General features: G+C 38.6%; 3 protein-coding genes across 4 annotated transcripts; 2 read left to right on the top strand and 1 right to left on the bottom strand.

Moving 5' to 3' along the window:
- Positions 1-177: 177 nt before the first annotated feature.
- Positions 178-3,219, bottom strand: emc8 (ER membrane protein complex subunit 8). The gene is made up of 5 exons (XM_020645283.3): positions 2,674-3,219; positions 2,167-2,243; positions 1,987-2,056; positions 1,539-1,633; positions 178-1,401 (listed from the first exon to the last, which is right to left on the bottom strand). The coding sequence occupies exons 1-5, from the start codon at positions 2,884-2,886 to the stop codon at positions 1,242-1,244; spliced, it is 615 nt and encodes a 204-aa protein (XP_020500939.1). The 5' UTR covers positions 2,887-3,219; the 3' UTR covers positions 178-1,241.
- A 547-nt stretch (positions 3,220-3,766) lies between these two features.
- cox4i1 (cytochrome c oxidase subunit 4I1) lies at positions 3,767-7,747 on the top strand. The gene is made up of 5 exons (XM_020658233.3): positions 3,767-3,846; positions 4,643-4,719; positions 6,774-6,938; positions 7,113-7,244; positions 7,413-7,747. The coding sequence occupies exons 2-5, from the start codon at positions 4,644-4,646 to the stop codon at positions 7,547-7,549; spliced, it is 510 nt and encodes a 169-aa protein (XP_020513889.1). The 5' UTR covers positions 3,767-3,846; position 4,643; the 3' UTR covers positions 7,550-7,747.
- Positions 7,748-8,798: 1,051 nt separating this feature from the next.
- dusp22a (dual specificity phosphatase 22a) lies at positions 8,799-25,757 on the top strand. 2 transcript variants are annotated; one of them, XM_020661222.3, is made up of 9 exons: positions 8,799-8,917; positions 9,030-9,144; positions 11,176-11,209; positions 12,274-12,356; positions 13,909-13,958; positions 17,980-18,054; positions 18,288-18,459; positions 21,719-21,860; positions 25,529-25,757. In XM_020661222.3, exons 2-9 carry the CDS (start codon positions 9,124-9,126, stop codon positions 25,624-25,626), a joined length of 675 nt encoding a protein of 224 aa, XP_020516878.1. In that variant the 5' UTR covers positions 8,799-8,917; positions 9,030-9,123; the 3' UTR covers positions 25,627-25,757. The 2 variants fall into 2 exon arrangements, with proteins under 2 accessions (XP_020516878.1, XP_020481498.1); XM_020625842.3 differs by lacking the exon at positions 25,529-25,757 and having other exon boundaries at positions 8,827-9,144; positions 21,719-24,260.
- Positions 25,758-26,889: the final 1,132 nt, after the last annotated feature.

The raw sequence follows: 26,889 nt of genomic DNA, 5'->3' as shown, positions 1-26,889 counted from the left end.
TTATACATTACTCATGTGTTATCAAGGACATTTTACGTACCTGTTAGGGTCGTAACTAAACCAGGAATAAAAGAAAACGCTTCAGCACTTGAGCTGGAGTGAGTTCTTCAACTCACTTTTTTCATGCGGTATAAGACTGCTAGCAAAGTCATTCTGAAATGACGAGTCTCACAGAGATTTTTGTATTTTAAAAAGTTTATTGTACATTCAGTTCATAAAATTTCTGTAAAAAATAGGATGCCACACAATTATTAATTAGCTCTTGTTGACTAAATTCTAATCTCAAGTAAAAAGGTAGTTCTGTATCTTCACAATAGGGATTTAATTTTACATAACTTATTCAAGAGTAAACTTTTGAGGTCATATAAGTTTAAATAAATACAACTGACTTACCCCTAAAACAAAATGCACACATCCCTGTGATCTGATTCAGTGCGGTTTACTTCTGGACAAATATTCTGGAGCAACAATCAAAATCCAGTATGCCGAACTGAATATGCTCGACGATGGCTTTCTTAAACGCACCAATTACAACACCATGCATCACAGAAATGATTGCGTAGGCATGAATCCTATCAAAGTCAAACCTCTTCATTCAATCATCCACATGCCATCTAATGGACTCAGGTTGACATGTTACACAGCCCGATTGGGAAGAAACCTTAAATATTCTTATCTATCTTCTTTAAGTAGGGTTTTTTAACCAAAATGCCCCCAACAATCTTCAGACCACAGTTCTGCTTGTCCATTTTGTTTTAAAGTACAAGTGGAATATTAAAAGAACATGTATCTCTATCATATATCAGCAGTACAATCGTCTCCTTAAACGTTTCAGAATTTAGAACTTGATCTCTGTATGGCTAGTAGCTATAAAATTTAACAGGAAAAATAGATCAGAAATTCTAGAATTAAACTTTATGCACACAACTATGAATTAACACGAACCATTGCAGAAAACAAAAAAACATCTAAGTTGCATTGAAACATGAGTGCGTTCCATCACCTTGTAAAGGTGGACACATACCACCAACGCTCACATGGCACTTGCTTGCCCTTTAGAGATGTTGGCCTAACTGGTCAATGCTCCACAAGTCCTCCGCTGTGCGGGAACCTTTGGATGGAGCAAAAACTCTGTGTTATTGTACTCCTGTGCTACACGATAGTAGCATCATGCATGCTGAAATGGCAGCAATATTTGTGTGGTTGTGTGTATTTGTCTAAGGTACTCCTGACTGAGGGCTTTAGCACAGATCCAGAACAGACTTGTTGATCACAGGGTTGGTCCAGTCATTCCTCAGATCATCCAAGTGATTGTCAAAGTCAATCAAGTTCTCATAGGACCTGCCCTCCAACAGAGCTGATGTGATCTTCTGGGCTTCGCTCCAGTCCTCGAAACAGTCACTGGAACAAAAACAAAACAAACTGTCAAAACACAGGAAAACACTTTATTACCATGTCTTCCTATTAGCTAAATATAGATTGATGAGAGAACTTGTTGATGAGTCTCCATGCTGCACATATAAAACAGAATAACTTACGAGGTTACGTCTCTGCATTTCCACTTGTTTTCATGGTGATCATAGATAAAGACAATGGGCTCAAAACAGCTCATTGTTAATCTACTGTTGTCCACCTGAGGGGCAGAAACAGAAAAATAACACGTTGTTACAGCTCAACAGGACCAGACCAGTTTTTAGCACAGGATATTACAATGATACTTTGTACTTTAGGCTGTATACATGACAGCCTTACAATACAAATGCATACAGAACTTAGTATTCAAACAATGAACATTTGATATTTATCTTTATTTATCCAAAACAGTGGCCCCTTGGAAGGTAAGATTAACATGTTTTTGTATACATTAAATTAAGGAAGTGTACTGGAAAAACTGTAAGTCAGAGTATATAATTGGAGTTCACTAGACAAAAACATGTACACCACCAGCACAGGCAATAAACACCAGCCTAAATGTTTTATTATTACCATGACAATTGCTGCATCACTGAAATTCTCAGAAATCCTGGCAGCCACTTTTTCTGCAACTTGGTTGGGTCTGCAAGAAAAATGTAAAAAAAAAATAGTTCAGAGTCCAAAGGAGTGTGTGACATGGCAGGTTATTTCCTTGAACGAGCAGTACTTAATTGTCAATTTTTCGGATTGTACCTTGAATCCTTTGTGCGTTCATTGGCTTGGTAATATGCAGCGATGACATATTTATTTTCTTTACACCAAGTATCGATCTGGCATCAGAACAGGTATCGTAGAGCCACCATGGAAGGGAAGATGGACAGAAAATGTCAGATCAAATCAACAAATTTAACAAAAGTCCAGGAACAACACATTTGACAAGGATCACGTTTGTTTGTGTAAAATGTGGTACAGGTTGCACAAGCGAGTTTCTCTTGTAACTGAGTTACAGAGCTGCTGGGTTCACTTTAATCTTTTGTAATCAGTCTCTCATTAATGATATATATAAATAAAAAGGGAAACAACATGAAAAACACCTGTTGGGTGTAACGCAGTAGCTTACATTTTAACAGCAGCACAACCTACAGCTTTTAGAAAATGAACCATGTTAATGAATAAGTAACCTTTGAGTTGTTCTGTAAGTCAAGTGATTTAACGCGAGGTTGACTAAATAAACTGAATTATTGACTGCTACTTACTTACCAGTGTCAAAGCTACTTCTAGCATTGGTGCCAGAGCAAGAGTGCCGTGAAAGAGGGGCACACAGTCCACACAGATGACTGGTCCACTGTGGGGCTCTTTCTTCTTCTCCTTCGTCTTTTCTGCCACCAGCAGCCCGTTCACGGCGCAGTTTGGATACTTGGCAGCATGTAAAACCATTTTACAGTAAGCCTGACTAGTCAGCTGAATAGGCATGATTGTAAGAGAGTTGGCAGAATGTGTGTAAAGAAAGATCCTGCCACGGTGGAGAGGCTACACGATGAGAAGGGACTGCCGTTAGCTAACTTGACATGTAATGCCCGGCGGAGATAAATATCAATCACCTTTCTGCCAGACCACGTGGTACACTCCAAGCCTTCAGGTGCGTACATGTAACATCCACAATTTACATAAATAAAACCAGTCCACTTGTGCTAGTTTAACAAATAAGTGTCACTAAATCTAGCCATATAAGCTAATTTTGCTTCCACCTTCCACACCGTTTTCTGCAGCGCCGGTGGTGCCGTAAAGCCGGGTGGCAATGCCGTAAAAGCATATCCGGTGGCCCGGTGTTCCCTTTTTTTTCTTTTTTTTTTAAATACTTTATTGCAGGCTGTTTTACTTTATTACAAGTTGTCATATTTCATCACAAATTTTGTTCATCCTGGCACATTTTTATATATAATTTCTTAAACATACAAGAATACATACATCATTAAATAAAATAAAAATAGATCAAAAGATCAAAAGAAAAGATCATTAAATTAAGATTTAGAAAAGACAAAATAATACTAATAATAGTAAGAAAAAAATAAAAAATAAAATAAAAATAAAACCGTAAATAGAATGGGGCGGGGGGGGGGGCTTGTTCCTTCACTACTCTCTCAATTTAATATCATTTAATATACATACCTGTTATTATTCCCTTTTTTTATTGAGACAAAGTGACAACACAGAATAACAGAACAGATACAAAGAAAGGGACCAAGGAAACAAGCAAAGCATATAGTAAAAGAACAAACCATTCAAACAATACAACTAAGGAATTTAAAAAGAAAACATGCCCGTGGCCTCGTTTAACTCTTAACTCTTGTGACGTAATCAGCCTACGTATTTCCGGGTGCAGTCACACTTCCTTCAAGCCTTCGGCGGACGAGAGCAAGGAAAGAACAGGAGGTTGTATTTTGTTTTACATTAATATCATCTTATAACAATTTAAATAGACCAAATGTGGAAGCTTACTTTAAATGTAAGAGCACATATTTTTTAAAGGATAAGTTATAACTCAAGATTCAATTGAATTTAAAGAGCATTAAAGCAATTTAGCCGAAGTGACTTTGTCGGAGCTAACGCGGGCTAACTTACCGACTAGCTGTCTTTAGCTTTTAGCATCCGGTTGATAAAGACAGATGTGCGGCGCACAGACAGTGAACATAACAAAGGTCTACAATTTACTCGTATAACAGTAGTTCTGGAAAACAAGAAAGTGATTAAATTGACCGGAGTGTCACAAGAAACTGGTGAAGTAGTGATGATATCTACCTGGGCGCTATGACCTTGTGTTTGAAGCTAAGGCTTACACTAGCTAAGCATCACGGTTAAGCTAACACTAAGGCTTGACGTTAACGTTTGAAAACCTTCTGTGGGTTGGTACTCCAGCTGTGTGACTAAGTTTAATAATAAATGTTGGCACGAAGATGTACGAAAACTGAGATTTCCATCAAATCTCAGCTGTTGAATTTTATAGTCCTGGAGTTTTAACACTGTTATTTTCAGGTTCACTTAGGGTCACACCTGTGTGAGGTTAAAGTTATTTTTAATATAGGGCTGTAGAAAGAGATATTTTTAATGAATGATGCTGAAAATCTATCTAAATTGTATAGGGGGAGTGTAAACGTAGTGGTAGAGTTAAATATTTGTCAACTTTATTAATGAATGTGCCTGCTAATGTCTCAAATGACATGTTTCACAGAATGCTGGCTACCAGAGCCCTGCGCCTAGTTGGCAAACGTGCCATTTCAACATCTGTCTGTGTACGTGGAGGACATGGTAAGTTTGAACTGGAATGACATGAAGTGTCATCTATTTTTGGCAGCAGGAATAACTACTGTGTAGTGGTGGGCTGTGCATTTTACACCCGGGCCTTCAGTGCTGTCCTACTGCAATGAAATTACCCCCTGACAACCTCAATATGATGACACAGCTATATGTTATTGTTATTTCTTTTGATGCCCTCGTATTCATAATGACACTATAACCCTGAGAAGTTAAATAACATGATGTAAAACATGGCCTAACACCTGTGTGGGATTTGTAAACCAAGTGCTGCTGGCCCATCCATGGTACTACCACATTTGCCCCTCAGTATATAACCAGCACTTTTATTTCATTGACTACATTGATGATTATATTGATGTCAATAAACAAAAAACACTTCGTATTTCTACAAAATAATTACTCAGTGATCTTTCAACATCCAATAAGGTGTGCTTATAATTTAAAAAGTTTTTGATAGGGCTTTCACACTTACAGAAATCTCCTGATATTTCCCAGAGGAGCTGTATATGTGAACGCAAACATCCAAATTTTTCGTTCAGACTTCACCCGGAGTTTCTCCGGCCAGACTCCTAGTATTATTCTGCAGCAAGTCCGAGTGGGCTGATGTGAGAACGCAGCAGAATATACTCCTGAGAATTCACCTCGAGCCAATAGGATGGGGAGTGATGTTTGTGTACTGTGACAGCTGCACGTGCATAGGATGAATAAACAGGGCCACTACAATCTCCGTGCACGTAATTAAAAGGCTGCATGAGGTTTTCTGTTCTTCAGTATGTTGTTCTCTCTTTTGTGAATGTCGTCATTCCATTGGATTACACATAGCATTGATATAAAAGCAAATATTCTCATTATAGCGTTGTGTAGTGGACTCTGTTGCTTCGTCCTCTACTTCCGCATTGTTTCTTTACGTCACGTCTTACCTCAGGAGACCCCCTTTTTAGATTTATTTCTGGGCTTTTTGTGCCTTTATTGTAGAGATAGGATAGTGGATAGAGTCGGAAATCAGGGAAAGAAGTCATTTAAGGTTCCCTTGAGAACAGGACAGCTGTCATTAAAAGTAACACATGAACACCAAGATTCCTTCAAGTGTTTGTGTCGCCGTCTGTCTGTCTGCCCGCACCCCCCACCCCCCAAGGCTGTAAACCTAGGGGAAACACTGGTGCATATGTGAAAACGTCTTGATTAAATTTCAATGAAAATGTTTCTCTAAAGCCTCTACTATTTATATTTACTTGAGAAACAAGCATCTGCAGTTTTCCCAACGAATCCTAACAACACATTTCAATCAGGAGAGCCTTATTTAAGTGTGAACAATTATTTATTCAACAGTTAAGGAAAAGATAAACATGCAATGTCTTTGCCGATTGTTATGATGACTTTATGCACTCAGAGGAGGGTAGCAAGGCCGACAGCAGAATAGGATGCCCCCCTGATGGAGTCTAGACACTGGGGTTGGTGGTGATAAGAGAATGCAGGATAGGATGATGAGTGGGTTTCTGAGGCTGAATCTGAATTCTGCTAAGCTGGAATGGAGGTGACTGGGGTGAAGGAGGTTTGCAGCTATCTTACTGAAATGACTGCAGAAGAGAGAGAACAGATTTTAAAATTTGACTGCAGCAGAATGATTGGTTGAGAGAGGTGGCAGAATTTGGTTGGTTTATAACGTAAAGAAACAAGGAGACGGAGGAAGTAGTGGCGAATTTGAATGAAGGATAAAGATTGAATGTCTGAGATAATGAAGTTACGCTAAGCTACAATACCATCATGTATCACAGCCTGGCTGCTGTAAAGAACCCTTGTTATCACATATCCCTTCTCACCACTGGTTGGCAACTTAGGGAACTTTTCTTAAGCAAGATCAAATAATTATTAATATGTAAACATTTATTCAAGCCACCAGAATAGCATTTAATCATGCCGGTAGTCTTAGAATAAGTAACTTTTAGTTTAAGAATTCATATGACATTTAAGACAAGGCTGGCACAACTGAAAGCATTAGCTGTAATTCACAGTAACTTGATGTCATTCTGCGTTTTCTCTTGCAGGTGTTGCTAAGGTAGAAGAATATACTCTCCCTGCATACTTTGACAGGCGGGAGAGTCCTCTTCCGGATGTCAGCTATGTGCGGAACCTGAGTCCTGAGCAGCAGTCCCTGAAGGAGAAGGAGAAGGGCTCCTGGGCTGCACTCTCCAATGAGGAGAAGGTTGCATGTAGGTCTTTACTGCTCTGCACATATTTGAGATGCTCTTATATTAAATCTATGGATCAAACTGGATTTATGGTCATCAAGTGTTATTTAAAGAAAATTAATAGTGTGTTAATGTCAAAGCTATTTCCATCTGTTGCAACTTTTGTCATCTGAATTTGTGTGTTTTTATGTTTAGTGTACCGCATCAGCTTCAATCAGAGCTTTGCTGAGATGAACCATGGAACATCAGAGTGGAAGTCTGTTGTTGGAGGGATGTTCTTCTTGATTGGCCTCACTGGCCTGGTTGTGCTCTGGCAGAGAAAGTATGGTACGCCTTTTTAAAATTATATCCCGAAATCTGTGCAAGATTTGAAGCAGGGATACCCCATGTTTCTCATATTTAGTCAATTGTGACAGGGCTCTACCAGATATCTATCTTTTTTTTTTTTTTTTTTTTACATGTTCACTTGACACACTTGGTTTTGTTTCATTGCAGTGTACGGACCTGTCCCTCATACATTCGATCCTGAGTACAAAGAGAAGGAGCTGCAGAGGGTGTTGGACATGAGAATGAACCCAGTTGAAGGCTTCGGTGCCAAGTGGGACTACGAAAACAAGCAGTGGAAAAAGTAACTTTCAGACCCAGAGGACCATCATTACATATACTTGAAGAGAAAGGCAGACCAACTCAACGATACAAGAATACCTTTATTTCTGTATTTATCACTTGTTCACATTACCTCAGTCTGTGCATTTTGGAAGACCTCTTCCTCTTATGGTCGTTGTGTATTATAGACATAAGAATAAAAATCGTTAAACGTATGAAATCTCTTTTTTATTGTGTGAGCTCTGTGACTCCCACTTCAACATGTTTTACATTGAATAACTTTTAGAGAACTACACCTACATCTTAAATTATGGAGGGAATTTTCTGTTTGATGGTCTGCATACATTTATTATATAGTCATACTTGTTTATTGAAGTAAACTGAACTTGCAACTGAAAAACAGCAGTATCAGTAAATCATTTAATTTATGTTTACATTCAGGTCTATCTTTACTTGAGGATCAACTTATAGCTTGACTTGGATCATAGAAAGACAGGCACTAAAGGTCTTTGGGAAAGTTAACATTGACCGTAAGTAACCCGTGACAAGTGTGTCTTAAAGTAAAACCTTGAAAAGTTAAGGAAAATTATGAAATGTAGTCATCCGAAGTGGATGTTAATCTAGATCAATGAGTTGTATATCTATTATATACAATGTCATAAGATCCACCAGCGAAAGGGGGACATGCTCTTAATAATTTCAGGTTGAATTTCGGAAGTCTCTTTGAACAATGTCTTCTCACCTAGGAGCCACCACAGAACAGATAGGATCGGAATTTATAGATGACCTTATCATTGTTGGCTGGTGGGACAGATTAGCTGCACAGAGTACTCTAGGCTGGTGAAATAAAAGTTTTAACTACTTAATTGGGGTATAAAAAAAAAAATTAATTGATTCACAGTCGTAAAAGACGCGTTTCAATGTTTTGCTGGAGGTCTGTTACATTTATAATGGGAAGCCTATGTTCTCTTATTTACATGTAGGTTACTTTAAAAATTGTACTTTGTACGACTTGATAGCACATCGATAACATAAACCTTAACTGGCATTGATGGTAAGCTCTTTGTTTTAAAGGTTGATGCCCGAATTCCCGCTGATATTTATAAAAAATAAATTCAGTATGTCTTTATGGATGATCTGATGATGTAAAACAATAGCTACGTCATGTTAATGTTACACTGTCCCACATACCGTAATAATGCATTGTTAATAAGCTAGTCTGTATGTCTGTAGTGATGAAGTGAAGGTGAAGTCTGGGTGAGAACAGCTGATCTGACGGCAGCCCGCTGTGATGTCATCAACCGGATGGGCCCGCCGCTGCACTTCATTCACGTCAAACACAATCCGGAAGACGATACTGCATGACGGGGAAGTGTTATTGAGGCTAAAACGAGGTTATTTAACAACATAACTGTTCAACATGGTGGTGGGACTCAATAATGTTGTGAAGTAGAAGACAAACGTAGCGACTCAGCTTTTCTCTCTTGTATGACTCATTCGGTCCAGGCTCGCGGTTTGGATACAAAGTCCATGGTAACATATTTCAGCGGCTCCACATATTAAAGTCCTGTAGCTAGTCGCAGACTGATTCTAAGTCATCATGGGCAATGGAATGAATAAGGTAGGTGCATTTGTTTATTTCTATGGGGTTTTGTTGTTTCATGATTCTTTTGCGTGGTGGAAGTGTAGCTGCTATAAATGTCAATCAATCACGTCACTTGTTTTGTCTTCCCATACTGATATAAGAATTTATAATAAACTGTAGGGTGCATGGATCATAATAATAATTGCTATAGCAGCTGTAGTCGCCTAGTAATATTTGTAGTAGTACATTAGTTGTTGGAATAACTAAGATTTTATTTTGTATACTTTTTATTGACATTTTCAATACCCTGCACCCCAAGTGACCAGACAGTAAGCTATTTCAGAATAACAGACAGAAATGAAAATACAATGTCAAAAATAAAACAGAAATGTTTATTGCACATATGAATATAGATCAAATTAAATAATGATGATAATAATAATACTATGTGGAGATCACAGACTTAACCTAAATAAACAACTACAACAATGTAAATGAATCGTGAAATCAAAAGGATAGCTTCCAGCCCACTTTATGTAGATAAAAGTTTAGAGTAACCAGTCATCAGCAGCCTTAAATTGTGTGTCCCACATTTGGAGTTATGAGAAGGGTCTTTTTTCCACTCAGAAAAAATACTTTCCCATTCAGAGCATTTCTTTAGCGCTATGATTAAATAATAAGATGATCAAATCTTTACCAAAAGCTCATCTTTCCTTTAAGGACAGCCTGTAATTGTTTGAGTGAACATGTTAGAACTCTCTCTACCATTGTGTAACACTGGGTAGGGTATATAACTATGATTTTTAAATGTATTTACTATGTATCAATAACATTATTATGGCAGAATGAAAGTCCAGACAGCAGATTGTAAAGAGTTGTGGATAGGCTATCCCTGAACCCTAAAGATGTATTTATTTATCTCCCCTATACACTCTGTTCCCACGATTCTAATGTGCATAAAACTTAGTTTACCTTGGGGGTCATGAAACTTTACCCTTAAGATAATCAAATCAAAAGACCATTGCAATGTTGCTATACTGGAGTGAATTCCAGTTTGCTCAGCAATCAAACACACAAGTGAAAAGGTTACTATTGAGCTGTGGATGTGGTTGCTCTGTTGTACTGATACTGAGGGTTGGGGGCTTTTGCATAGTTTTGGTCTGCCTGTCCCCTTTCAAGGAACTCTGCAAATTGATAAAATCGTGATTACTTTTATCCAATCCATGATGAAACATTTCTTTCATCATGGGTTGTCTCTCATAATGAAAATACTCTTCCATCATTCAAAGTTTGGTGAGTCATCAAAATCAGTAAGATGGTGGTAGACGTATGCTGTGGAGAGAAAAAAACTTTTGTAAGAAAGGTGCCTTTCCACCAAGTAGAGTTCAGCTGCCTATAACTACAATGAGACTAATTGAATCTGTTCTGGTGGATGATAACACACATTATCTTGAGTAACAAATCAACAAAAACTGCACAGTAAAACAGTTAATAAAATAGTACAAACCAAAAGGTTAACAGCAAAGAACTTTCACCCACCTTCATCTGCCCGCCTGCTTATGTTTTAGTTTACTGCTAACATGCAGAATCACAGAATGATGAACAATTCATCAGTAAAGCAGTAGAAAGTGAAACTAATTGTAAGCACATGTGGCTCTTTGAAACAGGAAAAAAAGGTCTCTTTTTGCTGAAGCAGATACAATGGTCATTTGTATTTCCATTCTTAATTGTCTGAAAAGGTCCAGGCTCTGTGGTCACACTCTCTGTAAGTGTGAATCCAGCACTCCATTACCTGCACAGTTCTCTTGCTTCATGGTACTACAGTCGTACCTAAGCTGTACAGACTCAGTCAGTTGCTGCTTTCCACTCATCACTTTGTCCTGATCATGCACCCTTGGTTCAGGCCTTGTATGGTGGTTGTAGGGAATCTTTCCTTTGCTGGAACTCGGTTCTTAAGCTTTAAGCCTTAAATCCAATCCGGCTCAACCAGGGACAGAGAAGGTTTGAAGCTGGACAGTGATGAATTTCTAACCTGAATGCAACATGTCTGTGAATTCTGCTTCACAGGTTGTCGATGGGCTTTACCTTGGAAACATAAGAGGTAAGAAAAACAAGATATAACTATATTTGTTTAATTCATCGAGTGAAGTCGGGTCAGGCTTTCTGTACCAAGAAAGTTGTCCACCATAACAGTACATGCATGGAGTGAGTGAGTGAAATGCATTGCTTTATTCTCTCATTTTAATGCTGCACACATTATCTTTTGAAATTATATGGACAAAAACGTAGCATTTTCCCCGTAATCACTCTCCAGATTCAATGCTGTACCTTTTTAATATTATCTATTATTTTGTCATGTAGGTTTGGTGTTGTCTGTATTGTGTCTGTTTATTTTTTAATTTAAGGCAACTTGTTTGACTGTGCTGTAAGTTTTATCTTAATTTTAGCATACAGCAAATTTCCCATCAGGGAAAGACAAGTATATCTAATCGATTCTAAATTATCATCTACAGTAGGTCTAAACGGACTTGCATCCATAAATTGACCTTTATCCGTTTTCCCATGATAACTAGTAGTTTCCAGTTGTTCTCTCAAGTTCTCGACTTCATTTGATTATCTTGAGATGAAAATGCTGGCTTTCCAGTGATAACAAATTTCTCTGAAATGAACTTATCAGGGGAAAAATTGCGCTGGGAACTCAAAATAACGACATAAATAACTTAAGATCTTGAAAAACAACCACAATGTATTGACATATTTAATCTAATTAACCCACATTTCTTGGTAATAATAAGATCAGATTTTGTGACATAAAACTGTTCCTCTGTCTATTATAGAGTAAAACAGTATTGATGTTTTATTGACACATTACAATAAAGAAAACTCAGCAGTTTGTCAGTAATTCCCTGGCCTGGAAGAACCCCCTCCCAGTTAATGAGGTGTTTGCAGCTCTTCTAACTTTAGCTGCAGTGACGATGGCATGAGTATAACAGCTAAAATTAGTTCAAGTGACAGGAGCAAGTGACCTCAGGTCTAAGTCTCCCAAGTGGTACTCCAGGATAGTAAACTGACCAGAGATTTGCCTCTATAGCAGTTTACAATAGAACAAGTCAGAACTGTTAGTGTAAAATCCACTCACATCTATTCCTTTGTATTTGCCCCCAGATGCAGAAAACAGAGAAAGTCTTTCTAAGAACGGCATCACCCACATCCTGTCAGTGTACAACAACGCTAAGCCCGTGTTTGAGGTTAGTGGAAAATCCAGGTTAGCTACATCAGTATTTGTGTACTTCCTGTGGAAATTTCACCTGGAGTTTTTTGGTATGAGTGGGCATAAAATGATGTAATGTCTCCAGTCTGCCAGGTGGGGGCGACAATGAGTTGTGGTTGGAATTAAGGAACGGCTTTGTGTCTGAGGGAGATTGATATGCTGAGTGGTATGGACTGTAGCTAATACTATCAGAACCATGTGAAGTTTTTTTAGGCTGCTCAAATCTGGTGTAATTACAAGACAGGCACAAGTGTGAGATATTTCATATTTTAACATTGTTGCCCAGTGTATCTGAGGAAAACCCACATGATCAGCATAGGGTTGTCACCATACCCAATTTTTTTTAAAGGTTTATTCTTGGGCTTTTTATGCCTTTATTTAGAGATAGCACAGTGGACATAATCAGAAACCGGTGAGAGAGTGAATGACAGGCGGGAAAGGAGCCACAGGTCGGATTCTAACCTACGCAGCATCCGTACATGGGATACTTTTACTAACCACTACGTCACAAGCGCCCCCACGGTATCAGAATTTTAAACTTAGATAAAATACCAGTGAAAATCAAACATTATCGCTATCTGTGTCGATACCAGGGCAACAATAACAGAAGTCCAAGACAACCAATACTACTTGATTTTGTATATTTAATTACAAAAAATTGCAGGCAAACTTGGCAGCAGTACCAGAGGCGCTGCTTGTCAACAAGCAAGGCAGGCAACTGCTTGGGGCCCCAAGACCAGTAGGGGGTCCCTGAGAGTTGACAAACGTAAACCAAAGCAGTGGCACAAAATGTGACAACCTGTAGGAAACCTCCCTTAGGGAACCCCATCTGACAGCACTCACTCTTGTCACCCTAAGATTGCATGTATTATTGCTGTGAAAACCAAAGTTTGACAGTGAAAGTCACCAAAGAAACATGAAGAGGAATTAGCCGTCCATAGGAGAGAAAAAAAAGGGAAAGAGGAGTACGCGTTGGCTGGCAGACATAATTGTGATGAACACTGGTTGGAGGGTCCCCCTATTGATTTTTGCTGTAGGGCCCCAACAGACTCTAGAATTGCCACTGAACAGTACCCAAACATTGCCAACGTATTTGTGCAATTAAGACATTGCTGTCTCTCTCTCTGTTTAGGTTATGTGGTTTCAAAAGTACCCAAGTCTCAATCATATGGACAAGCTTAGTTTAGCATCTTATATCCAGCTTCCAGGCAAATTTGTGTCGTACATAGTGCCAGTCAGTTTCTTAAGGTTGTCTTGAACAGCATCTATTATATTCACATTCACTTATATAATGCCTAAGCATGAGCAAGTAGGAAGCAACACATTCAGACAATAAATATTATGATGCAGAGCTGACTCATGACTCACATGAGAGAGGATTAACAGATGCTCAATTGAAAAATGGACCAGGGCCATCATTTAACTATTAGAAGACATAGAAACAAAAATGAATAGTAGACATTGAGTTATGAAATGTAAGGACTGAATCCCTTCTGTTCTGGTTCTTAATTTTCATGTATGTTTTACAGGACAAGACTTACCTCTGTATTCATGCAGCTGATGCTGCCAGCCAGAACCTGTGAGTAATCTCTCACACACACACACACACACACACACACACACACACACACACACACACACACACACACACACACACACACACACACACACACACACACACACACACACACACACACACAAAATTTGATATATTATTGGTGCTTACACCAAATATTTTAAAGGCCCCTTACAATTTCTCAAGCACTGATGAGTCATTTCGACACTCATACTCTCCAAATTGAGATCCCAGGGTGTGACGGCCCTGTGCAAACTGTCACAAAGAATGCACCATGATGTCTGTCAGTTACAAAAAACTGATTTTTTGCATGATTCAGTTTGGGTGTTGTAGTTATTCACCTATAAAGTGTTAGTTCCATTCATGCCGCACAGGCTAAAATTGAAATTGTATTGTTGAGGTTAAAGTGACCAAGTAGTTTATAAAAACTACAGTTCAATTATGTACACCTCATCACTTGTAGTTTTATAAAGTAATATAGATCCTGCAGGGAAAGATATTTTGTGTTCCTAGTACAGAAAAAGCATTATGACAAGTGTTTGTTTTGTGTGTTTGCAAATCTGTGAGCGTTTCATAGTGAGTGAGGCAGAGAGAGAGAGAGAGAGAGATGGGGTAATTGTGTTCAATGTGTTCAATGTGTCATTGTTCATCAGGCTCAGACCCGATGTTGTAAGACGAATGAGCTGTCCCTCCACCCTTGCAGAAGTCGCTAACATATCCTGGACTTTTGACTCTGCAGTACAAGTTGCATCGATTATGGATTTAATACTCAACAGGGTCTGAGAGCACAAACTGAAGCATCTTACATGGGATGCAGTTTGAGCAGTCAGTATTGAAGCTGGTGAAGGAATGTCGTTGTTGCTGCCTTCTGCTAGCCAGTCTGGTTTCCTGCTGAAATAGATGAAATAAAAATGTACCAAGCTGCTTTTGAACTGTTAAAATACTTCAATACCTTCAAAGAGGTTTGTTCTTTTGACCTGGATTTAGAGATTGAAATAAGTTAATTAGAATTAAGATTTATTATTTGGTTGGATGTTTTTTGGGAGGTTGGTTTGGAGGTGTCAGACCTCCACTGTCGCAATCAAGTGTCTTTCCCTCAGGCAGCAGAGGAAGGAAACCTTAGTGTCGCATCTGGCTGTTGGGCCCCGACCACCTAGGACTTTAATAACCCCCCCTCTGTCACAATCACTGCTCTGGCTGACGGGAATGGTGAGGCCCACTGATGCCCCTATGGCCAGGTCTGACTGCCCCTCCCATGTGTAAGGTTTGGGGTTTTTTTTTTAAGCTGTTTGTGAAACCCTAAACTTTCTGTAAGCTTTTATGTCTATGCTTTTGGATGAATCTTAGGAGGCCAGGTTATTTTAGATGGCCCCAAATCTCAGTTTTTTACTCAAAAGGCTCAATCATTTACCTTAAAAAATAAATACAAAGAAGACTAGTCGATGCAAGCCAACCTGAGATCCTTAAAGGAAGTAGAAAAACTCTCACAAACCTTTATCAGATAGAAGATATGTTACACATATTGTTCCCGGCCTTGCTACTTCACTACTGATCATCCAGCATGCAGTTGATGAAAAGTTGCCAAACAAAGGTTAAACGTCAGACACAGCTAACCGGGACATCACATTGTTGATGTTCTCAAGATGGATGTAGACTTCAAATCATGTCGATTGATGTGATGTCATTTGAATAAAAGCTAAACATTTGATTGGAATTGTCTTAAATGTTGAGCATGTGCACATAATCATACAGAAACCATGTTTGTGGAGGGTCAGGGATTCCCCTTTAAGCGATCATTCACATGACACTGCTGGTATGATTTTAATGCACACTGTGCACTGACCATGAAGGTGCTAACTCATTTGCATTGAACTTTTAAAAAAGGACATTTGCGTTCATGTGAGGAGTCTGCTTTTCCACCATGCTGAATTTTGGCTGAAAGGTTGTGTAAAGAAGATTTCTAATGCAGACCAATGTGTGAACTAGAAATGTACCATTCCATAGATCTGCAGACGCTATTTAACCTTTTAATCACAACAGCTCAACAACTTGTTTTATTTGACTTCTCTCCTCTGGATTTAGCAGGTTTAAACCGCAAGTGTTTGTCACAAGGTATTTTTTTTGCATATTAAACAAGAAGGGCGGAAACCTCTGTGCTAGGAAGACAGAACAAAGTGCTGAGGAGACATCTTTTGAACAAGAGTTTGGATCTCAGGAAGGAGAAAAAAGAAAAGTGGCAGTCAATCTATTTTAGCCACTGTCTGTTATTCTGTCTGCTGTTGAGTAACCAGCATCTGCTCCTCAGGAGACGCTGCTATCAGCCATGCACTGCCTGATTATGCAAAACCCCATCAGTGTTTCCTGACAGTGACCGAGTAGGATATTTGAGGAGCAGTTGCACTGCCTTATGCTGCTTTGTCTTCCCTTTTATTTCAGAGCAGGCTCACATTCTGATGGTGTGTGTGTGTGTGTGTGTGTGTGTGTGTGTGTGTGTGTGTGTGTGTGTGTCTTGTACCATGTTGAGTTTAAAAGTTAAAATCATTAACTTGATCAATTTTAGAAACTAAATAACAAAAAAAGGCTGGAAACCGCTGAAATTTTGCACATAGACAAAATTGAGGGGCCAGTCACTTCCCTTGTCTGCCCCTGCTGTCTGTGCTCTGGTCTACCACAGAAGCTCTGTTTGAGCAGTCCACACTTTTTTCTCACATGACAAGTTGGAAATTGTGGGAAAAAAACAACAAAAAAACACTACACCTCGCTATGAGGTTTTTTGTTGACAATTTCAAATAAATCAATGGAAACCATCCGATGCATACTGGTACTTCTCACTGATTTTGAGAGTTACCTGCAGTTTCTTCAGTCACTTCAGAACTGTATCACATTTTTACAGTTACAGCACAATGTTAGGGCCTCAGAACAGGAGTTTCAGTTCAGGTGTCCTTTCTCATATCCTATAATGTGTGATTTTTTTTAGCTTAACAAACCACATATCACTTTGCCTTTTCAAATGCAAGCCTGTTTTCTTGTTTGCTAGTCAACAGTGCTGATTTTATTCTTGATTTAAAGGTCACATTTTCTTCTCCTTTTCAACCAGTTTAAATAAGTCTCAGAGCTCCCCAAAACACGTCTGTGAAGTTTCTTGTTCTAAATCCACTCTGATCCTGTATTTTTGCCTTTATGCCCCTCTATTGAGCTGTGTCTGGCCTCTCTCTGAAAGGGCTTCGGTGGCTCTGGCTTTCTTGCACCATGGCAGAACAAACACCTAGCTGTGGGAGTGTAAACCCACCTTGGCAAGGGGTTACTGCCCTTTGTGATGTCATGAAGAGAAAATCTCAAAACGGCCTGTTTGAGCACACATTTTCTGAAAAGTGGAGCAGGCAGAAGACGGGAATTTTCTCATAATAAGGGGGTTAGTAGACAGACTAGGGACACATATTAGTGTTAAAAAAAACATGGAAAAGTGTATTTTGCTAAATATGTTACCTTTAAAACATTTTGTAGCAACTTCAAGGAACAAAAAGCCGCTGACAGGCTGAGGTTGAGCCTAGAATTTGCCTCATGTGCTTATCAGAAAAAAATCACTGAAATCCATTAAATAGGTTTTGACTTGTATAACCAAAAAAATAATCAACACTCGTGATAACGTACACAAACTCATAAGGTAATGACAGTGAGCAAAAAAATAGCGGTCAACAAAAAATACGGCAACCCTCTCTCTCCCCTGATCAAAAAGGGTGAGCAGGGGACGTGAATCAATGAAATATGACCGCCTATACCCATGTGACCAGCTAACTCTCTGCTCAATATAATAACACAAAATATGATGTCATAAACAATAACTCAAAACACCAAAAATATAACCCATTACATACCGCTATATTACATACCAAAATATACTTGAACTCGTTCTTGGCTACATCACATATCTTTACTGCAAACCACAGAAACCTCCATTATATCAATTCTGTCAGATTCAAGGGTTATAAGTGATTTAATTAGTGTTTTATTTTTTTCTTTCCAGATTACAGCATTTTAAAGAGTGCATCAGCTTCATCCATGAATGTCGCCTAAATGGTGGATCTTGTCTTGTTCACTGGTAGGTTTTGATGTCTCCATTTAGCATTGGCATTAAGATTTCATGTCATGTGGACTTAGACATTCATAAACTCCTGCTTCAAGAGATTTTTCTATTTAGGCCGCAGACTTAGAAGAAGAAATAAAAACACTATCACATATAGAGCCTTTTTTCACAGTGCATTTGTAATGTGATATTTATCAAATGCATCCAGTGTCTTGATCACAATGACCAAGCTGTTTGCTCTGCTGTAGCCTTGCAGGTGTGTCCCGCAGCACCACCATGGTGGTGGCCTACCTGATGACCGTCACCCACTACAGCTGGGAGGAGTGTCTGTCTGCCGTTAAGGCTGTCCGCTCCTTTGTCGGCCCAAACTATGGCTTCCAGGAGCAGCTTCGGGAGTACCAGACGACACAAGTCTCAGAGGTAAACACAAAAATAGAAACCAAGACATGATGAATGAACAGGTAAGCCCCTGTAACAGCCCAAAGTAAAAGGTGATATTTAGTTGTAACATTTAAAACTAACGTGGTAACATGCTAAAAGAAATCCTTAACTGCTATTCTTCCTTCAGTAGCCCAGTTAGAATACGTTGAAGCATTAAGGTGATATTTGCAGTTGGTGGGGATTCAAAACCACGTAGACTTGCACAGAAACCGACAGGAGATGACACATGAACCATCACTCTGCAGACAGTCAGTGGTTAACCTGTCAACTGTTACTTGTAGCTGTGTTATTATTGTGGAACAAAGTCTACCTGACAGCTACAGGGGACTGTCTCGGGCTACTTTATGTATCTGTGTTGTTTCTATATTTGTTTGTTATTTATAAATGCCTGCAGAGGCAAATTAAAAGACATGCTTCATATTACAGTAAACCATCATCTTTATGGCTCTTCTATTTACATTGACATCTATTTCATCATCATTTTAACTTCCTGGTTTTATGTCAAGTCTGGTTTGGTGTGCATTTACATACAACTAAAGTGTTGTGCACTGTAACTTCAAATAAATGTGCATTTATTCGAATTCTGAATCGAGCGTTTAGCAACCATGATATCGAGTCATTTAAAGACATTTTCATGACATTTTTCACATCCATCGTCTCCACAGCACTTCACTACTATATACTATGGGTAGCTGTGGCACTTCCTAGCACTGCTATTCCCTTACAATGACTCTGACACAGACACCGAGTGGAGAAGGGGAACTGCAGGGGGTTTGCTAGGATTGCATTAGCTCGGTACTGCTCATCACGTGTTAATCATTACGGTCAGCATCTTGCAACATGACAAGCCTGAAAAAAAAAAAGCTCATAGTTTATAAGTATTGTACTGATTTCGAGGATTTAAGGGGAAATACGTTTTTTGTACTTGTGCTGTTCTGACATCTGCCTCAGATAGAAAGTGAGGAATCCTTCACACCACCTTAGTGCCTCCTGCAGCTGACCAGCTTTGTTTACTGCCACAGCATCCAAGCAACAAGACATGAGACACACTGAAGGGAACATCCCAGAAATGTCTGTCAAGTTTGGGGAAAGATTAAAAAAAGCAACTTTTTTATTACATAATTATTATTTCAGTGCTGGGTATAAGACAATCTCCCAAAATAACTCAGACCGGGTTGAAAGTCCAAAGAACCGCTTTAAGAAGAGCTATTAGACGACATCTTAGAAGCACTGTTTGAAACATAGTCCTAATGTGTCACATCTTTGGAAAGAAAAAAAAATAATGTCCTTTAATCTGCCTCTGCTCTGAACCAGCTATTAATACATCCAGACATTCATATCTATTTAATGTCATAATCTGCCTTCAATTCAGCCTTTGTCTTTGCTTTAGGCGCATGGCTAAGTCTGTTTACAGTAAAAAATTAAATTAAAAAATAAACGCCTTTAAGAGCATACCAGATTTTAATGTAATTTTTTTTTTTACTCTAACATGGAATTTTACATTTTCACTTCACTCTTTTCTGATTTTGATAACTAGAAAACTTAAGCGCCTCAAATATGTTTCACTTTCTTTTTCAAGATGACACAATGGCTTGATCAGAGTCTTGCACAACTCCTGATATCAGTCAGCTCAGGTTATCTTTAGATTGAACTTCTGATTGTTCATTTATTGTTACAGTTGTGTTCCTGTTGTGAGTGCGGGACCATTAGACTAGATTATTAAGGAAGATGAAGTTCTTGCATTCAGAGAGACTTTCACTTCATTGTATTTCGTATGAGGAAAAGTAACAAAAAAACAACTCGTAACTCCTGGAGATCATTTGAGAACACTTCACTGCTGTGGTGACATATTGAAAAACTTCACTTGGAAAAGGGATAGCCGCAGCATTTCATATAAACTCAAAGTTCAAATCATTTGGTTTTGCGCCTTTAACTAAAACACCACGAAGTGTGATGGAGGACAAACAGAAACAAAGACTACGGTAACATTTCTCTTTTCAAGAGGGACAGCAGCTCCACATAAACTGCATCCAGGCTATGTTGACATAAAATAATACTAATTGAATGTTTCTGTGAAAAATGAGATCTTTCCAAAGTGGAGTGGTTGTTTTTTGTGCGTATTCCTCAGAATATATGTCGTAAAGATCTTTGTGTCCTGCTTTTTCGTTTGTTTGTTTATTCATTCTTACTCAGAAGAAACCAAATATTTGCTCTTGGATTATTAAAAATTCAATTAAAAATCATCTTTGGACTAACACTTTGGTGCTGAGAAAAAACAGATTATTGGAAAGAAAAGCTTTGGATCTTTATTTTACCAGGAAGTCCATCTGACAATAACAATGTCTTTTACATGTAAGATGTGGCCAAGGTAGCATCTACACAAATACCCAACAAATTAAAAACCCAACTTAAACAACACATGATGGGAAAATCACGACAACTTCAAACAGCTTTTCTAATACACAGTGGTCTTTCAAGAACAGTCTCATGCCTTTGTCACCACAGTTTGATGATACTCTTACATTTATTAAGAGATATCAGTGTGTCTAGTTGTAGCTATTTTGATGATGTTTCTATGCCCCAAGTGCATTATAGGAAAAGCAGTTTTCCCCAGATCAGTCAAAACTTTTCAGTGGAGAGCAATCTCATTTACTGATTCTAAACTTAGTTCACAAATATTATCTCTGGTTAAATCAAAGCCTATGAAATAATAGAACAGCTATCATATTTGTGTCAACAAAGCTGCATAAACTAGACACATTTCAAATGACTTAAAGTTTACAGGCCCTGTCTGTATATGGAAGCTCTTTTCCAAGAGCTACCTCTACATATTGTATGTATTTATAGCTACTGTCATATATTCTGTATATAGATACAGTGTATTTCCAGGTATTAAACACTGAAGAAGCAAAGCAGGATTTTTTGGCACAACTTCACCAACTAACAAGGTGCATGAAGAGTGAAAAGCTTGACGAGGTCAAAAAGCTCCAGAAACACTTGTAGTATGAAGATCAATATTATTACCAAATTAGAACGACGTGTTTCGGCTTGTAGCCTCCATCAGGGTCATGACCGGAATGCGTCGGATCTAATTTTTTAATAAAGTTGATCTCCATACTACAAGTGTTGCTGGAGCATCTTGACCTCTTCAGGTACTAAACACTGAAATGTCATTTGATCTTAACACAATTATATCAAGAGTTTCAATGATTGTTTTGGTGCGTCTTCTTGTCCCCAGTTCAGAGCCTGGTTACGCTCCAGTTTCCAGCCCAGTCCATTCAATGACCAGGAGCAGGTTGGGACCCTGCTGAGCCAGTACACAGAGCAACAGGAGAGCCAGAGAAGAGGAGGAGACCACCGCTGGATAAATCAGGGTGTAGGTGTGTGCGCTCTGCCGTCCAACTCTGAGGGTCCTGAAAGCAGCAGCTGAAACTCAGGCATCGGGGTCGTGCCAAAGTCCTGCCAAACACTGTCTGAAAATGGCAGTAGTTATTTTTCTGTCCTCAATTTAAAATCAACCCCAAACTTTAAAGCCTGTACAACTTTGAAACATAGGACTAAATAGTTCCACTTTAAAAGCCAAGCATAAATACCTAATTTGCCTCTGTCTTGTCATTTTTAAGGAGTGAGGGTTGATTTAAAATTGAGCTTCAGAATTTTGTCCACTAGTACCGCCCTTGTTTCCTTAACTGAAAAAAAAAAAGCCACAACAGGGGTCTCGGTGCTCACAGACGCCTTACTCTAATCACCTCTGCACTTTATCCATAATGAATAAACCATACTTCCATGTGGACTCATCTGTAACGTTCAGCTCGGTAGCCTGAGGTTGGACTAACATACAATCCCTTAAGGGAACATTTTAGTCTCTTACTATGTGGATCTCTGGTCTTGCTGCACAATGACCTTTACAAATCTGACGCCATACTGATGCCTGTTATCTGAAATACTAGTTTGTTATTAAGTACATCTTGCTGAAAGAAACAATGTTGCTTGCCTGTCAGATGTGTCAGTGCAATAATCATTACATGTAAAGTTAAATTCACAAACACAACAATTTAGCAACTACTGATTAAGTTCACTATTGATTAACCTGCTGGTAATTTCCACGATTATTCTATTGAATGTATAGTGGAAACAACTTCAGAAGTTTGGGAAAAGAGCGGAGCACAATTTTTAAAAGCTTAAAATAACACCTTCAAATATCTTCTTTTTTTCAATTCAGCTGTCTTAAACACAAAGAAAGCTATATATGGCAAAGAAAAGCAGCACATGCTCACATCTACAGTTAAGTATCAATACAGCACAAGCTCAAATTTATATCAGTCAGTTAATAAGCTAAAAATAATTAGAGAAATTGTTGCAGCTGTAGTTATGGTGTCATTAGCAGCTATACTCGCCACCTAAAGGTGTTCTGATAAAGATGAATATATCACTGTTGCACATCACTGCCCATTGAGTAAACAGAATTTGTTTACACCCAGTCATCTGCTGGGTCTGCACACTATATGATAGTACAAGATTATGTATTGTCATTGTATGCATACAATATCAGCCCAGCTGCAATAGACAAGATAATAATACAAACAAGTGGAAAAACATAAAACAAGAACAAACCCACAGTAAAAAATAAGTCAAAGTGACTATTGCAGAGTATGTGCACCATAATGCAGCGGATATCAAGTGCAGTTGCGCCACATTATGCAGAAAAGTCTTAAGCAGCATATTGAAAGTGTTCTCCTATGTAAATGGGACTTGGGGTGGGGGGTGGCTTAGAGGCTACACCTTTTGGGAAGAAGTTGTTCCTGAGTTTGTCAGTCCAGGTCTTGATGGAGCAACATTGTTTACTGGAGATACCAGCTTTCCATTGTGTTTGAGCAGTAGCTGAAAGGAGAGTCTGCCTTGTTTAAGTTACCTGAGAAAAGGAAATCTTATTAGGCGTTCTTTACCAGGTGGGGGGAGTTATTTAGTCATGAAGAGTCCCAGGAATTTGCTGTTTTACACGATGTCCACCTCTTCACCAAGAGCTATAAAAGCCCACATGGATTTCCTTTGTTTTCGTGGTGTTCAGGAACAGGTTGTTTTCTTAACACAACTCAAGCAGGTGTTGAACCTCCTCTCTATACTGTGTGTCCTAATTATTAGTAATGCTGCTAACCCCCAACTTCACTTGTGGGTAGTAGTGCACCCATGTCACATGTCTACAACTAAATCCAGCACCAACAATGCCCAGGGGAAGCATATTTGACCTCATATCAGCCAATGGGTGTAGCTGGTGAGGAAATAGCTTTTGTGCTGGACATCTATGTACCAGCCAACAAAACTGTACCGAGTTACCTCATGATTTCAGATAAGGCTGATGTTGGGTCTGCGCCCAAACCACACAGCTTTCATTTGATTCACTGGATAAAGAGTTGTTAAAAAAAAAACGGAGGCACACAGCTAGGAGTAGTGAGTTCATTTAAAATTGGCAAAATGTTCCCTTAAGTGAAACATGTAATGTAGCAGGTGAATCTGGTTTTCTATATAATGTCTGGCTGAGTAAAACTGTAAGTCCACATGAAGGATCTCTGCTGACGTGAAGCTTGAGTCTTCCTGATTTTACTGAAGCTCTGATTCATGTTTTTTTTTTGTGAAAAAGCAGATTTTAAGGTAATTGTGCTCATACGTTCATGAAGTTGTTTGAATTGCATATTTATGGTGTTGGTTGTTCCTGTTTTATAATACAAATCTGTGATTGACTAAATAATTAAACTGCTAATAAATCTGTACTATCAACTCTATGGTATGTGTCTGTGTGCATGGAAACACACCCCAGAGCCGAGAAAAAAAAAAACAATAAACATGCTGATCTTATTAGGGAGCCTTAAACTGCACAGAGAAAACTTTAAAATGGCTTGTTTCAACTTACAGTCTGGAGTTTGTACAGTGTTTTACTCAGCACATCACCAAGTAATTGTGCTTTACTACACAAGTTTCTTTGTGTGCTACAGGTCATGAAAATGAACCGTTGGATGACTAACTACTGATCAAAGCTCACCAAGGATTTTCAAAACGTGTGCCTGAATGCTGTAAAACACAAGAAGTGCTTAGTGCAGAGCCCCTGACATTACGTCGTCCCAAAGCTTTTGCCACACTGATAACTTACATTATATACCACATAGCTATTTGCAGCCACCACAACCTTAACAACATTGCCTACCAGTTTAATTTTCACCAGGGACAGATCTTTACCCAATGAACACAAAGTAGTACAGTTGTAAGAGACAGACACATTTTGCAATAAGTTATTCACTTTACAACAATGTAGAATTCAAACTAAACATAAATGAATCATGCCATAAGATGGAGATCGACTTCAGAAATGACCATCAAATGGAAACTAAATATATATAGAATTGATTGCAAAAGAATTGTAATTACAACAATGTGCAGTCATCAGGACATGTTGATCACCATTGGTGACTGATTACTATTGCATGATGTTTTCATAAACTCTTCATCAAAGTATAGATAGTAATATAGCATATAATAATTAAGTTTAATTGTGTTTAAACATTAACCTTTCCCTTAGAAAGAGGTCTCATATCAGCAGTGGCAGTCACTTTGCCCTGTGAAGAAATGAAAATGAAGAAGAGATGTCAGATTGAGAATTTATGAGGAACGCTTACTCCTTAGTTTCACTATTTTGAATTACAAAAAATAAAACAAAATACAAAAAAAAAGTACCAACTCAACACTAGTTTCCAATCCGGTATTTTGTTTCTGTGGAATCTATGTGGGGCGGCCCCTTGCTTTTTATTAACTCAACAATAGTGTGTCTAAGACTTTTCATAATTATTGCTTTAAAGCGCCTTTGTGGAGTCTTGAACTGGTTATGAAACAGGCTGAAATTAATAGGCATACCAAATTGTGATCTACAAAAGTGAAAAAAGGCTATCAGGGACAACAATGACTATTTCTATATTGTATTTTTCATGCCTGTAAATGCTGCCATGGTATAGTGTCGAAGTAATTTTTAAAGGTTTTTTTTTAATCCTTTATTTTTCAGAGACGATTGGGATTGAGGTGTGGGAAAGGAGCCACAGGCCAGATGTGAAACCCAGGCTGGGTTGCATGGCCACTAGGGTACCTGCGCTCCAGTGTTAAAGGGATTTATTGCACGCTGCTGAACCAGCCTTTTTTTTTTTTTTTTTTTACATTTTCCACAGCTATGTTTCTTGATTAGTGATATATTTGAGTGTAAAAAGAAGCCAGCATGAGATTTTTTGTGGGGGGGAAACACCACTTCCAATGTACAGAACAATATCAGCACATATCTCCATGTCCACAGGGGTCGTCAATAACAAAACAAACTAAAAGTTCCTCACAGGAGCTTTAAAGTGAACACTAGTTTATTTGCACAATATTGCCTATATGTGATTATTTCAATCTGTCATGGCTGAAAAGCTTGATTGTAAGCAGGCTTTCCTTGCGTATTTCAGAAGAAGTTTGAAGTTTTTAGTTAGAATTTTTGATTTTATTATTGTGTCATACGGGGCTTACATGACACGAGTTTAACAATATGTCACAATAGGAAATAGATTAAGAATTATAGAGAAATTACTTTTTTTAAAGGCCTATTCTGCAGCGTGCTGCTAATAGTCTTGTCTGACAACTACCCGCAGGAGGGGCGAAAGGCACAGGCCCGCACACAGACATGGCCGAGCCCATGAAAGGCCCGGTGAATGGGCCCTTCTAAGATATGATTTATTTTAATGTATGCATATTCACTTTACGAAGAGGGGCTTTTCATTGAAACAGGCTGGAAATAATTGAAGCAACACTAAATAAAACTTGTTTTGTTACTTTAAGAGGTAAAAATTAGTATTTAGGTGTACAATTATATTTGGTCATTGTAGCTTTAAATTAGGATGGACCATGTTTTGTTTTTTTTGCTAACCTCCATGGACACTCTCCATGGACTCGGCCGAGAAGCTTTCCAGTTTATCCCCCTTATTTGTATTATTGAATCACTGAATGAACCTGTATTAGTTTCAGTCTGTTTCATAACCAAGATGCATTTTTTACAAAGATACTTCTCTTTGTTGTTTCTGTTCAAATACCCTCCTTCCATCATGTTTGACATTGTAGTAATATTAGACTTGGTCTAGTGGCATCATCCTCCCGTGGCATCATACAGACAGTGGTCTACTTCAGCATACCTGAACAATATTTCCTGTGGCTTGTCTTCATTCTAGCGTGGGCGTACGAGTGCATTAATTACGTTGGCGTGCAGCACAAAAATCCCCCACAGTCTAAAGTAACTTGTGACTCTCCGGGTTTATTCTGCGCTCTGCGACGGCGTGGGCAGCACTTTAACAACCAGCGCTTATGTCAGGCCATTTCTTGTAAATACCCACGGTTAGAAGA

The sequence above is a fragment of the Labrus bergylta genome, chromosome 3 (assembly GCF_963930695.1).
Source record: "Labrus bergylta chromosome 3, fLabBer1.1, whole genome shotgun sequence".
NCBI lineage: Eukaryota > Metazoa > Chordata > Actinopteri > Labriformes > Labridae > Labrus > Labrus bergylta.
This window is presented reverse-complemented; position numbering and strand designations above follow the sequence as displayed.

What these genes read in the sequence shown, in the direction of transcription:
- emc8 (XM_020645283.3), bottom strand. Translation starts at nt 2,886, where the DNA reads ATGCCTATTCAGCTGACTAGTCAGGCTTACTGTAAAATGGTTTTACAT. An exon ending in TAGAAGTAGCTTTGACACTG is followed by an intron (nt 2,244 to 2,673) that starts GTAAGTAAGTAG and finishes TTCTGATGCCAG; the next exon opens with ATCGATACTTGGTGTAAAGA. An exon ending in GTGATGCAGCAATTGTCATG is followed by an intron (nt 1,634 to 1,986) that starts GTAATAATAAAA and finishes TCTGCCCCTCAG; the next exon opens with GTGGACAACAGTAGATTAAC.
- cox4i1 (XM_020658233.3), top strand. Translation starts at nt 4,644, where the DNA reads ATGCTGGCTACCAGAGCCCTGCGCCTAGTTGGCAAACGTGCCATTTCA. An exon ending in CAATGAGGAGAAGGTTGCAT is followed by an intron (nt 6,939 to 7,112) that starts GTAGGTCTTTAC and finishes TTTTATGTTTAG; the next exon opens with TGTACCGCATCAGCTTCAAT. An exon ending in GCTCTGGCAGAGAAAGTATG is followed by an intron (nt 7,245 to 7,412) that starts GTACGCCTTTTT and finishes GTTTCATTGCAG; the next exon opens with TGTACGGACCTGTCCCTCAT.
- dusp22a (XM_020661222.3), top strand. Translation starts at nt 9,124, where the DNA reads ATGGGCAATGGAATGAATAAG. An exon ending in ACGCTAAGCCCGTGTTTGAG is followed by an intron (nt 12,357 to 13,908) that starts GTTAGTGGAAAA and finishes TATGTTTTACAG; the next exon opens with GACAAGACTTACCTCTGTAT. An exon ending in CTGGATAAATCAGGGTGTAG is followed by an intron (nt 21,861 to 25,528) that starts GTGTGTGCGCTC and finishes TTTATTTTTCAG; the next exon opens with AGACGATTGGGATTGAGGTG.